Here is a 12,308-nt window from a genome sequence, read left to right as displayed (position 1 = left end):
GGTGGACGTGGAGTTGATCTGGTTGTGTGATTGTGGATCTCGGTGTCCCAAATCTTCCCTTGCTCAGAGATAGCAGTCCTGGCCTGACTCGACTCAGCCACCTGCGATAGGGTTACAAGCTACAAGCACCTCCTGACATCAGGGCTCCCTTCAGCTGCTCAGCTGCCTAACAATGCAAGCCCTTATGTACAACAAATGGCTCACCTCTCACTGTGACTGCAAACCAGTCGGATTCATTAGCAGGGTATTGTTACTAAAGAGGAAAAGCTCTCCCTGCCAGGTAGGATCAATTTCCCACCTCCATACATCCACTGTGGTCCCATTCAGGGGAATCTTCCGGAAACAGGAGAAGCAGCCGCTGCCAACAGATAGGGGGATTAGTCAACCAGAGCAGGTATTTAATAAATGTCCAAACAGTAGCAAGCGTGACATTGGAATTTTGATTTTGTGAAGTCCTTTTTAAAAACAAATATACGTACTGTAAACTAAAATGCAACCCTATCCATGAACACAAATTACACACACACATATATATATATATATATATATACACATATATATAAAAAAAAAATATATATATATATATACATATATAGGAGTAATTTATGTTCACGGATAGGGTTGCATTTTGGTTTACAGTCCAGCATAGCTTTGATGAAACAGGTGTAAAATGAAGAGTGTCATTTGATAGCACTCTGCTGTCTGAAGAACAGTAGCAGAAGGGCATGAACTGTAATTACGCTGAAGCAGCCTTATTTGATCTGACTGCTTCATTTCCAAGCCAAGGGTGACATGATCTATTTATTAGCCTGGAGAAGAGGCAGCTTTGTTTAATTGACAGCATGTTGTATTAATTACACAAATCTGTAGTGATCTCGTAGTTGGAGACAGACCCTTTTTAAAATTGACACTGATCACGTGATCACACCCAATGAATTGAAGAGTATTATTAGAAAGGCTTTCGCGGTTGTCAGTCTGGAGGGAGATGTCCCTTTGGTTTAAAACCGTGAAATTGGGAGCAGGTTTAGGACTGAGTTGAGGAGGAACTTCTTCCCCAAAAGGGTTGTGAATCTGTGGAATTCCCTGCCTAGTGAAGCAGTTGGGGCTACATCATTTTAAGGCAAAAATAGACTTTTGAACAGTAAGGGGTTAAGGGTTATGGTGAGCGGGTGAGGAAGTGGAGCTGAGTCCACGAAATGGTCAGCCACAATCATATTAAGTGGTGGAACAGGCTCGATGGCCTGATGGCCTACTCCTGCTTCTGTTTCTGATGTTCTCATGTTAAATTTTGCTCACTTAATGGTTCACGTAAAATGTAGAGACCTCATGTTCTGAAAGTCATGATATAGAGGAGCTGATGTTGGACTGTGGTGGACAAAGTGAGAAGTCACACAACACCCGGTTATAGTCCAACAGGTTTATTTGAAATCACAAGTGTTCGGAGTGCTGCCCCTCTGTCAGGTGCACTGCAATTAAACCTGTTGGACGATAACCTAGTGTCATGTGACTTCTGACCATGTTCTGAAAAGCAGCCCTGATGTAATGAGGTGGTGGCTGTGTCAGGTCAGGTCAAAACTTTGATCTACAATCAGTAAGCAAGGAAAGCTTCAGAATGCCCTGATCCACAATCTTTTGTAGGCCGATCATCTCTAGTCCACGCAGACCAGCTCAATTCCTGCTCTGTTTTTAAAATTGCATTTTAAATTGACAATAGTGTGCCTTAATGTCACCTCCATTTATAAGTTGTGGCTTATTTTCAGTGTCCATTCCAGCACCCTCTTTTCTCAAAAACTTATCTCCATTTTCGTGCTTTCCATTTTTTGTCTGCAATTAAATATCTCCAGCTTAAAGATGCATAAGGTCATGAAGCTTGTTCTGTACTGAGTGCAACACTATCTCCCTGGTGTTACGACACAGAAGATGGCAGCAGAAATGTTGCAATTGGCAGCTACGTCACACAGTGGATTGTCTATTGAATAATGGATGAGATGTTTAAGATTTGGGCAAGCGATTAACAAATTTGCCTGTGTACAAGTGATACAGGCTAATTAATATCTGAAGTGAACGTTCATGTTAGATAATGGCTTCCTGAACATGATCAGGGTATCACGAGCAAGGAGCATGAACTGATGAGTTTGCCTCATTCCTTTATATCTTCCTTCAAACTTTACGATTGTAACATTACAACTGTAATAGGAAACCAACTCTGCCCTCCCACATCTAAAGTATAGACTGTCTTGTAGTTGTGTGCAGTGATATGTAGATGCACTGGTATTTAATTTAATTTAAACATGTAGATTTAACTCATGGAGTGAAAGGAAAGCCTCAGTTAAGCATTGCTTTTATGAGATGAAACATGTTCACCTTAGAGAGTTGGGGGTTTTGCATCTAGAAATCTATAAAACCAAACAGTGTAAATCTGGAATTGTCTCTGCTCACAGCCTCTGCAAAATGAATTTGTCAGGCTGCAATTTGTTTGAAAACGTCAAAGCTTAAGTTGATTTGCCCTGCTACCGACATCTAACAAAAAAGTTCAGGTACCAGGGTCGGGAGGTGGGGTTAAGTTCCACCGCAGTCATGGATGAATTTGAATGGAAGGACTAGCTCAAGGTGATTAATGATCTAACCTTTAGCAGTAAAAAGAACATAGACACAGTTTTAAAAAAAAATTGTTCTTTAGATATGGGCATCGCCAGCTAGGCCAATAGTTACTGCCCATCCCAAATTGCTTAGAGAGCAGTTAATAGTCGACCAGGTGAGTCACAAGTAGGCTGGACCAGGTAAGGACTGCAGATTTTTCACTTAATAAAGGATATTAATGAACCAGATGGGTTTTTAGCACAGTCAATGTGGGCTATGCAGTCACCATTTGCCAGCTTTTATTTCAGATTGTTGTTGAATTCAGATTTCACTGTGTCCCATGGTGGGTTTCCAACAGTTACGTGACAATACCACTACACCATCTTCAGGAACAGAAACTGGCCATTGTTCTCCACTCTGCATGTGTCAACCAGAGTCAGTACCTCTCTAGTCTAAGCTTTGCATCTTTTGACTCTGTATGTTCCGATACATCAGTATTTGTAAAATTGTAGGAGGGTTTCTACCTCTACTCCCTTTTCAGTAAATAAAAGACCTCCACCACCTTCCAGCTGGAAAGAAAAAATGTTCCGCCAAATACTTCAGATTTAAAATCCTAAAGTGAGCATCCTTAGCGCCTTTTGTCAAAGCCTGAAGGGGTAGCTTTGCCAATTTTTGCACTATCCTTGTGATCTAATGCTCATCAGTGTGCATGCGTTTCACTTGATGGTACAACTTAATTGGGTTTCTTACCAGACTGTCCTCTACTCTTCATCCAAGCCTGGCTGGCACCAACATTTACACAATGGAAGCCTACCGGAGATCCATTTTCTTCAAAAGAGAAGTGCGGGGTTTCCTTCTTACATTTGAGGAGACGTTCTCAGGGAAGACAATGTTTGCAAACTTCTCATTTACAATTTCATCTCTGAGAAGGCCACAACTCTTGCTATAATGTTTTGTCCTGCGTTTCTGAGAAGCAGCTTTGTTTGTACAGTGATCCCTTGGTGTGTTTGTTCTGACAGAGGTCCTTTCCTGGTGGCAATGGGTCGTTCCTGGCACCCTGAAGAGTTTACCTGTGCCTACTGTAATCTATCCCTTGCCCACATTGGGTTCGTGGAAGAGAAAGGGTCTGTATATTGTGAGAAGTGCTACGAGCAATTCTTTGCCCCTGAATGTGCCCGATGCCAGAGGAAGATCCTGGGGGTAAGTACTTTAAGGTGCTCATCCTACAAGTCAGTAATATGGAAACCTGATGCACCATCCTGACAGAGCCAGTCACACTAAAACCTCAAGAATTCTTCAATTCAGGGAAATGCTTGTTGTATATATCTGGCAGCATAAACTGATCCTTTCTAACAACATTCCACCACCACAGCTGGAGTACTGTGTGCAGTTCTAGTCCCCACACTATAGGAAGGATGTGATTGCAGTGGAGGGGGTGCAGAGGAGATTCACCAGGATGTTGCCTGGGATGCAGCTGTTTAGCGCTGAAGAGAGGCTGGATAAGCTCAGGTGGTTTGTTTGGGCACAGAGCCATTTCAGGGGGGCGGGACGGGGGGGGGGGGGCGGGTAGGATGGATGGAAAACAGCTGTTCCTCTTAGTCTAAGGGTCAAGAACATCGGGGGCATAATTTTAAAGTGAATGGTGGCTGCTTAGAGGGTATTTGATGAAAAGCCCTTTTACCCAGAGGGTGGTCAGTGTTTGGAATGTACTGCCAGGGAGGCTGGTTGAGGCAGGAAACCTCACAACCTTTAAAAAGTACTCGGATAAGTGTCATTACATTCAAGACTTTGGGTCTTGTGCAGGAACGTGGAAAAAGTGCAGGAACTAGTATATTTTTGGTGGTTATAGACTCAGTGGACCAAAGGTCCTCTTCTGTCCTAAGGTGCTGTCAAAAGAGCCTTGTCAAGTTGCTGCAGCACACCTTATGGATGGTACTCACAGCATTATGCATTGGGAGTGATATTTAAGGTGATAGATGGAGTGCCAATCCATTAGGATACTGTAGTGTGCCAGTTATATTACTGCACCAAGTGATGAAGGTACCAAAATAAAGATTCCAGAGATTACAAATTCAAATTCCGCCTTGACCATTTAAGAATTGAAATTCAATTTTATCAAACATTGTTTTGCACCACCAAAGTGACCGTTAGGCTGTTGCATTGCCATAGAATTGGTTAAATAATGCTCTTGTGTAGCATTGCAAACCTGCATTCCTTATCCGGTCTGGTCTCTGTGCCTCCAATCCCACATTGGCACAGTGTGCTCTTTTTAACAGCCCTCTGAATTGTTCCAGCATCAAACAGATCGCGAGGTTTTCCTCTGGACCTTGACCAACATCCCTCCTCGCTGATTCACATCCCAGGTTGGACCTTTTAGAACCTGAGAAATTAATAGCGAGAGCAGAGGTGGGCTGAGCAACCTCTTGACTCTTTGCTGACATTCATAACTGGAATGCAGCAGTTCAAGAAGGGAGCTCACCATCACCTTCTCAACTAAGGATGGACAATCAATCTTGGCCCAGCCAGTGATGCCCACATCCCACAAATGAATAAAAAATAATAAAATCGTGTCTGAACTTCTACATATTCCCATACTATCCCTTGGTTCCCAATTTATTGAAAAGTCTTTGAAAACTTTGTCTTGAATATCCTCAGCAGAGCATCTAGAGACTTGGGTAGAGCATCCCCAAAGATTCATGACCTTTTGAGTGAATAAAGATCTCTTATCAGGCCTTCCAACAATTGTATACAGTATGAGGAAATTTCTCATTCTCCCCGTCACAAGGGAATTCAGAGCCACTCTACTCAATCTGTCCCTCACAGCACAATCTTCTCATCCCAGGAACTAATTTCATGAAAATACTGGAAAAACTCAGCCAATCTGGCAGTGTATGGGAGAGAGAGAGAGAAAAAGAGACAGCACTAATGTTTCCTGCTCAATGTAACTTTTTTAAGGGCTGGGAAAGTGATGGTTAATGCTGTTTACAAAGTTGGTCAGGCTGAGGTGCAAGAAGAGGAGGAGCAAGTGGTACAGGGGCCCAGAACAAAAGGCATAGGGAGTGCTAATGTAGTAGAGAAGAGATATAGATAAAATGGTTGGTGTTAATAGCAAGAAACAGGTCAGCACTAGTGAGAGCAAACCCATGCAAACAAGGCCACTGGGGAGCTGTGTGGATTGGAAGTGGCAGTTCATGGTCTGAAGTTATTAACTCAATGTTGAGTCCCGAATGTGCCCGAGTGAGCAAAGCCCCTTGTCCCCTGCCTCAGGCGAATATGTCTCGGTGAGACACCTTCTGTGAGAGTATCTGATAGTTCAACTCTCAGGTTAAGATTGTCAACTGTTCTCTGAGAATCCGAGATTGATCTGCATATTTCAAATGAGTGTGTGGGAAACTAACCAAAGTATTTGTCACTCCATTCCAACTGTCTGGTTTCTTTTGTCTCCTTGATCTTGGCAGGAAGATGTGGCTGACTTTATTGACGTTCAGAGTGATTAAGTCAAATGCAATCAAGTTGAGATTGTTAATCATATAAGCCCCTTCTCACAAGGTTATTCCAGAAACACCGCGAGATTGAAGCTGCCCCTCAGCACTTTGCTTCACCCCAAAAGAATGAATTTGATCTGGAAGTCTGTGACCAAAGTTCCCATCTTCCAAAAGTATAGCTCTCCTCAAAGATCATGGGACTGGAAAGATCAAACATCTAGACACTCTCCATGAAAACAAAAAGTAAAACTCTAAACGTTCTCATTATCAGCAGTTCATCATGCAGTGTGCCCTGATAGATCAGGGATGTGTTATTGCATTATCATTGGAACCACTGAGATCTTCTACACACCAGATTCTGGTGATATGTGCTGCAATTGTGGTACATTTTACCATTTGTTTATGCTGATGTCTCAAACTTAGTGTCTGGTAATGTTGATAATCAGAGAGCATTTGTCCAGATGGACAGGAAATGGATCAGGAGAAATCATTCAGAATTCCAAGTGGAAAGTTGGGATCTATGGTGTACTTGGAGAAATCCCAGGTGGAAGCAACCCAAGATATCACCTGACACAAAGCCAATTGCTAAGCCATGCCAGAAGAACACTTTCTGGACTTTGGAAAGCAATTGGCTGGCACCTTTTTCAGATTTCAGGGCCCCAGCCGGAATCTCCCGTGGAATTCTATCACTGATGTTGATTTTTCCAATCTCCTTTCTCAAGCTGTGGATAGATTGTGTGGGTGGCAGGCCAAGCTGAAAAGGCATTGCATGAAAAAGTCCTGTTCTCTTTTAGAGGGCAGCACAGTGGTTCAGTGATTAGCACTGCTGCCTCAGAGCGCCAGGGACCCGGGTTCGATTCCAGCCTCTGGCAACTGTCTGTGTGGAGTTTCCACATTCTCCCCGTGTCTGTGTGGGTTTCCTCCAGGTGTTCCGGTTTCCTCCCACAGTCTAAAAATGTGAAGGTTAGGGTGAATTGGCCATGCTAAATTACCCAGGGATGTGCAGGTTAGGTGCAATAGGCAGGGGTACATAGGTAGAATGGGATAGGGGAATGGGATTGGATGGGTTACTCTTCAGAGGGTCAGTGTGGGCTTGTTGGTCCAGATGGTCTGTTTCCACACTGTAGGGATTCTATTCCATTCTATCCAAGGTTATTAGAAATGGGGATTGAGCAGATGGCGAGGATAGAGAAAGCTGTGAACTGGATGAAACTTCAGTTCTTGTAATCTCTTTCCCTGCTTGATGCCCATTAATCAGTCTGTATCAGAGAAGAGTTGGTGTTCTCCAGTAGCATGTGGACAATTTCTCACTCGTTCTGGCTTATAATGGTCAACAAACATGCAGCAATTACCATCTGTATAATGGCTTTAATGCAGCAAGACCTCCTGAAGAAATTTGCCTGCAAATAAAATTCAAGACTGAGTCACAAAAGGTGACAAATTAAGAAAGGATGGCCAACTCTGTGCTGAAGAAATAAGCTGTATGCAGTGCCAACAGAGGTGGGAGAGACAGAGAGGGTTAAGGGACAAATTCGGGAGCTGAAGACACAGCCTCCAATGGTGTAGCAGTTAAAGACTGACAATGGAGGCTGGCATTGAAGGAATGCAGGTATCTCAAGAAGGGTTCTGGGGGAGGAAGAGATTACAGTCACAGGGATGTGTGAGGCCATGCAGAAGTTCACTTTGTACACGAGTGACTCCCCTTTAACGGACACACAACAAAAAGTCAGCCAATTTTGCTCTTAAGTGTTTAAGACAGAAAAAGGTTCCGTCTGAAAACTGATTGGATTCCGGGTTGAAATGTGAACTTCACAGCCTGCTAACTCAGAATTAAATGGAACTTAGTGCCTGCACAGCTATGTGTTAAAAGTTTCGGTTAAAGGATCGACACATTCCATATGGAAGCTTATCACACTAACTGTTCAATTTAGTATTCAATTAATGTTTGAATACATGGAAACTGGAGTCAGGCAGATATGTGGTCAAATCCCAATTGAACGTACTGTGTTATTTACTGTTTATAAGTAGGAAATAGGCCATTCAGCCCAACAGCTCCATACTGATCTCTAAACTCCATGTCAGTGGAATTTATTTTGTGACTCCTGTTGCTTCCCTTGATAGATCATTGGGCATGGAATAGTCTCAGGTTGGGAAGGACCCCCTATCAGACTCTTCAAGTAAAGTTACTACAGTCCCAGAGGGCTGCTATTCCATTAGCGAGAGATGAATGGTGGTGAGTTTAACCTGAGGGTCACCCCAGCTCTGGTAAGGTGGGGAGGACAAGAAGGCAGGACTTTCACGGTTACCTGAGCCGCTGTGGGAATTGATCTCATGCTGTTGGCATCACTCAGCATTACAAACTAGCCATCCAGCCAACTAAGCTAACTGACAAAGTAACCCCTGCGATTACAAATGGCTAAATATCCTGGACCTAATGTGAGCAGATTATGTAATGCATGTACTTTCCCCAGAGATTGGAATTGACCTTCAAGGAAGGGCCAGTGACTTAGAAGGATTGAAGTGCTTAGGCGGGCAAGCATTTAATGTGAGAGGGGCAATGTTCAAAGGAGATGTGATTGGCAAGTTTTTTACACAGAGAGTGGTAGAAGTCTGGAATGTGCTGCCAGGGGTATTGGTGGAGGCACACATGATAGGGGTTTTTAGATAAACACATGAATAAGCAAGGAATGGAGGGATATGGACCAAGGGGAGGGAGGAAGTGATTAGTTTAATTTGATGTCATGTATGGCACAACATTGTAGGTTGAAGCGACTGTTCCAGTGCTGTACTATTCTATGAGAAAGTGAGGACTGTAGATGCTGAGATCAGATTCCAGATTAGAGTGATGCTGGAAAAGCTCTCCACCCCGGAGGCTCCCAGCCTCATTCCTGATGAAGGGCTTTTGCCCGAAACGTAAATTTTCTTGCTCCTCAGATGCTGCCTGACCTGCTGTGCTTTTCCAGCACCACTCTAATCTGTACTGTCCTATGTCCTATGACTATCATGTAGTCTTACCTCAGAAAGCACTTCTTGATAGAATTGTACATGCCGCATAAAAATTAAATTGCATTCGGCTAAAGGGATCACTACTCCTGCAGATGGGACTTTCTTAAATCCTGGGCTTCATAATACTTGGGTCTATTGTTAAATCTTGTGTTAATGCCTCTTAGTAACACACACTTAGACATAGCATAGTCATGCTGGAATGTAATGTTGTTTACCTCGTTTAGTTATATTGGTGTAACCATTTATGGAGTTGTCACAGAAGTTTCAGTCAAGAATGGATGCGTGACCCCATCCCCGTGGGTATTACATCTCAGGAAGCATGAGAAAAGTCACGTGTCTTTGGAACTTTGATCACTCAAAAGGCAACCAAAGCAGAGTCTTTCAATACATTTGAGCTGGAGGTGGGCAGATTATTGACGAGTAAGGGGTTGAAAGGATATTGAGAAGCAGTGGATCAGATCAGCTGCACTATTATTGAATGGTAGAGCTGTGCTTGAGAGCTTGAATGGACTACCCCTGTTCCTGATGATGTTTGTTTGCAAAACAATTGTGTATTGCCATGTGACTGCTGAGAAAAGATGAAAATTGTGAAGTTTGTCATTTCACCGTTTCACAGGGAGTTGAGAAGTAAACATTTAACCTTTGTTTATCTGCTTAAGTATGTATTGCTAGTCCAGGAAGAGCATGAGGTGGCCTATCAATGTTTATCGCTCAGCACGATTTTCTTCAGAAAAAACATGGGAGTTGGAGTAGGCCATTCAGCCCCTCCAGCTTGATACTCCATTCAGCAAGATCATGGCTGATCAGGTTGTGGTCTCATCTCCACTTTCCTTTTATTGACGCATCCTCGGAGAACCCTCGACTCCCTTGTCTTTCAAAACTCCATCTCATTCCACCTTGTCTAAATTTAAAGGCCAAGCCACTACTACCTTCTGGAACAAATAATTCCAGTCTCCAACAGCCCACTGGGAGTAAATAATTCTCTTCATCTGCATCTTAAAAGGGGAGCACCTCTTCTTCTTAAATTATGTCCCCAAGTTTCAGTCTCCCCAGAAGAAGTAACATCCTCCTGATATCCACCGTAAAACCTGATGTGTTTCTCCATTTCCTGAACTCCTTTGTGTGTAGGCCCAAGCCGTTGAGCGTTTCTTCACAAGACGAGCCCTTCATCCTGGGAATGAGTTGAGTGAACCTTCTCCAAACTGCTTGTATTGCAGTTAGATCTTTCTAAAAGTGAGGAGGCCAAATCAGTGCATGTTACTCCAGGCGATGACTCTATTGTTATGATGTTTTGGTTTGTGGGCAATTACTGTACATTTGGAAAGAGTTAGGACTGCAGATGCTGGAGAAGCCAACGTCGACAAAATGTGGCACTTGATAAAGCGTAGCAGGTCAGACAGCCTCTGAGGAGCAAGAGAGTCAACTTTTCAGGCATAACATTTACATCCGAAACGTCGACTCTCTTGCTCCTCAGGTGCTGCCTGATTTACCGTATGTTTCCTTCATTCAAATAGTTGTGACATTTCAAGTGTACTTCATTGGCTGTGAAGCACTTAGCAACAAAATGAGGTTTGCAAAGGTACTATATAAATGCAAGTCTTTCTTACATTCTGTTAAGATAATTCTGAAATGGGTGAAGTAAAGGTGTTTGGATGCCCCTGTTAAAATGGCGTAGCAGAAATATTACTAATAGCAAACAGCGGCTCACCATATATACTGCAGAAGTTCACAAAGGTTGCAATGTCCCGAGAAAGATTAGAGGAATGTTTACTGCAAGTTGTGATTTGGGCTTCCCAGTTGGATGATCAGAAGCAGCATGATTATTACAAAGTGCAACACAATATTGTGGTTCCTGGAAATCTTTCTGGTTATGTCACTGGGTAAGAGACTGTGCCCTAGGTTCTTTACTTACAGTGTGAATAAGGTCTGCAGACTTGCTTGTTTTTTCTTGCTCTAGTGTTTTTTTTTTCTGGTCTCTCAGGAAATTATTAATGCCTTGAAGCAGACCTGGCATGTTAACTGCTTTGTGTGTGTGGCCTGCAAGCAACCTATTCGCAACAATATTTTCCACATGGAGGATGGCGATCCTTACTGTGAAAAAGGTAATTCTCACTCTTCAACCTCATGGTGCATCACAAGGAGTTCATTCCAATAATCTGAGGCAAGGATGCATGTTCCCTGTTTGAGGGAACTACAGTGGTATAGCCCACATGTGGCTAAACCTGTTAACATGAGAGTGTGGTGCTGGAAAAGAACAGAAGGTCAGGCGGCATCTGAGACGCAGGAGAATTGACATTTCAGGCATAAGCTCTTCATCCGTTTAAAATTCATTCCTGATGAAGGGCTTATGCCCGAAACGTCGATTCTCCTGCTCCTCGGATGCTGCCTGACTTGCTGGTCTTTGCCAGCACCACACTCTCGACTCTGATCTCCAGCATCTGCAGTCCTCACTTTCTCCTAACCATTCAAACTCAAGACCATCTTTGTTTCACAAGATATAATGGAAAACAAAGTATATTTGAATCTACAATGGAGATTTAACATAATAATTTTGGAACGTTGCCCCAGCTGTTGTTCTCTGTCCGACTCTGTTGGCACAATGTTATTTTTGACGCTTTTTGAAATAAAGCTACTGATTAATTCTGAGACATTTACATGTATGTATTTTATTTCACAGATTACTATAATTTATTTGGCACTAGTTGCCATGGCTGTGACTTCCCTATAGAGGCTGGCGATAAATTTCTTCAAGCACTGGGCCACACTTGGCATGATACCTGTTTCGTCTGTGCAGTAAGTAAACCCTGTACCATCTGTGCAGAATAGTAAACCCTATACCGTCTGTGCAGAACAGTAAACCCTACACCGTCTGTGCAGAACAGTAAACCCTGTACCGTCTGTGCAGTAAGTAAACCCTGTACCGTCTGTGCAGCAAGTAAACCCTGTACCATCTGTGCAGAATAGTAAACCCGACACCGTCTGTGCAGAACAGTAAACCCTACACCGTCTGTGCAGAACAGTAAACCCTGTACCGTCTGTGTAGAACAGTAAACCCTGTACCGTCTGTGCAGAACAGTAAACCCTGTACCGTCTGTGTAGAACAGTAAACCCTGTACCGTCTGTGCAGAACAGTAAACCCTGTACCATCTGTGCAGAACAGTAAACCCTGTACCGTCTGTGCAGAACAGTAAACCCTGTACCGTCTGTGTAGAACAGTAAACCCTGTACCGTCTGTGC

General features: G+C 43.2%; 1 protein-coding gene across 20 annotated transcripts in view; it reads left to right on the top strand.

Annotated features, from left to right (window-relative positions):
• Positions 1-12,308, top strand: part of pdlim5a (PDZ and LIM domain 5a) — a 278,081-nt gene that overhangs the window by 249,007 nt on the left and 16,766 nt on the right. For all 20 annotated transcript variants that reach the window (XM_087979923.1, XM_087979925.1, XM_087979924.1 and 17 more), the window contains 3 exons: positions 3,600-3,780; positions 11,053-11,173; positions 11,749-11,864. In XM_087979923.1, the coding sequence (XP_087836049.1) occupies positions 3,600-3,780; positions 11,053-11,173; positions 11,749-11,864 (418 nt within the window). The remainder of the gene's footprint in view (positions 1-3,599; positions 3,781-11,052; positions 11,174-11,748; positions 11,865-12,308) is intronic.

The sequence above is a fragment of the Chiloscyllium plagiosum genome, unplaced genomic scaffold (genome assembly GCF_037043375.1).
Source record: "Chiloscyllium plagiosum isolate Xiang-an unplaced genomic scaffold, Cpla_swu_hap1 HiC_scaffold_36, whole genome shotgun sequence".
In the NCBI taxonomy this organism is placed as follows: Eukaryota; Metazoa; Chordata; class Chondrichthyes; order Orectolobiformes; family Hemiscylliidae; genus Chiloscyllium; species Chiloscyllium plagiosum.
The sequence above is the reverse complement of the archived record's forward strand: the minus strand, read 5'-3'. Positions and strand labels throughout refer to the sequence as shown.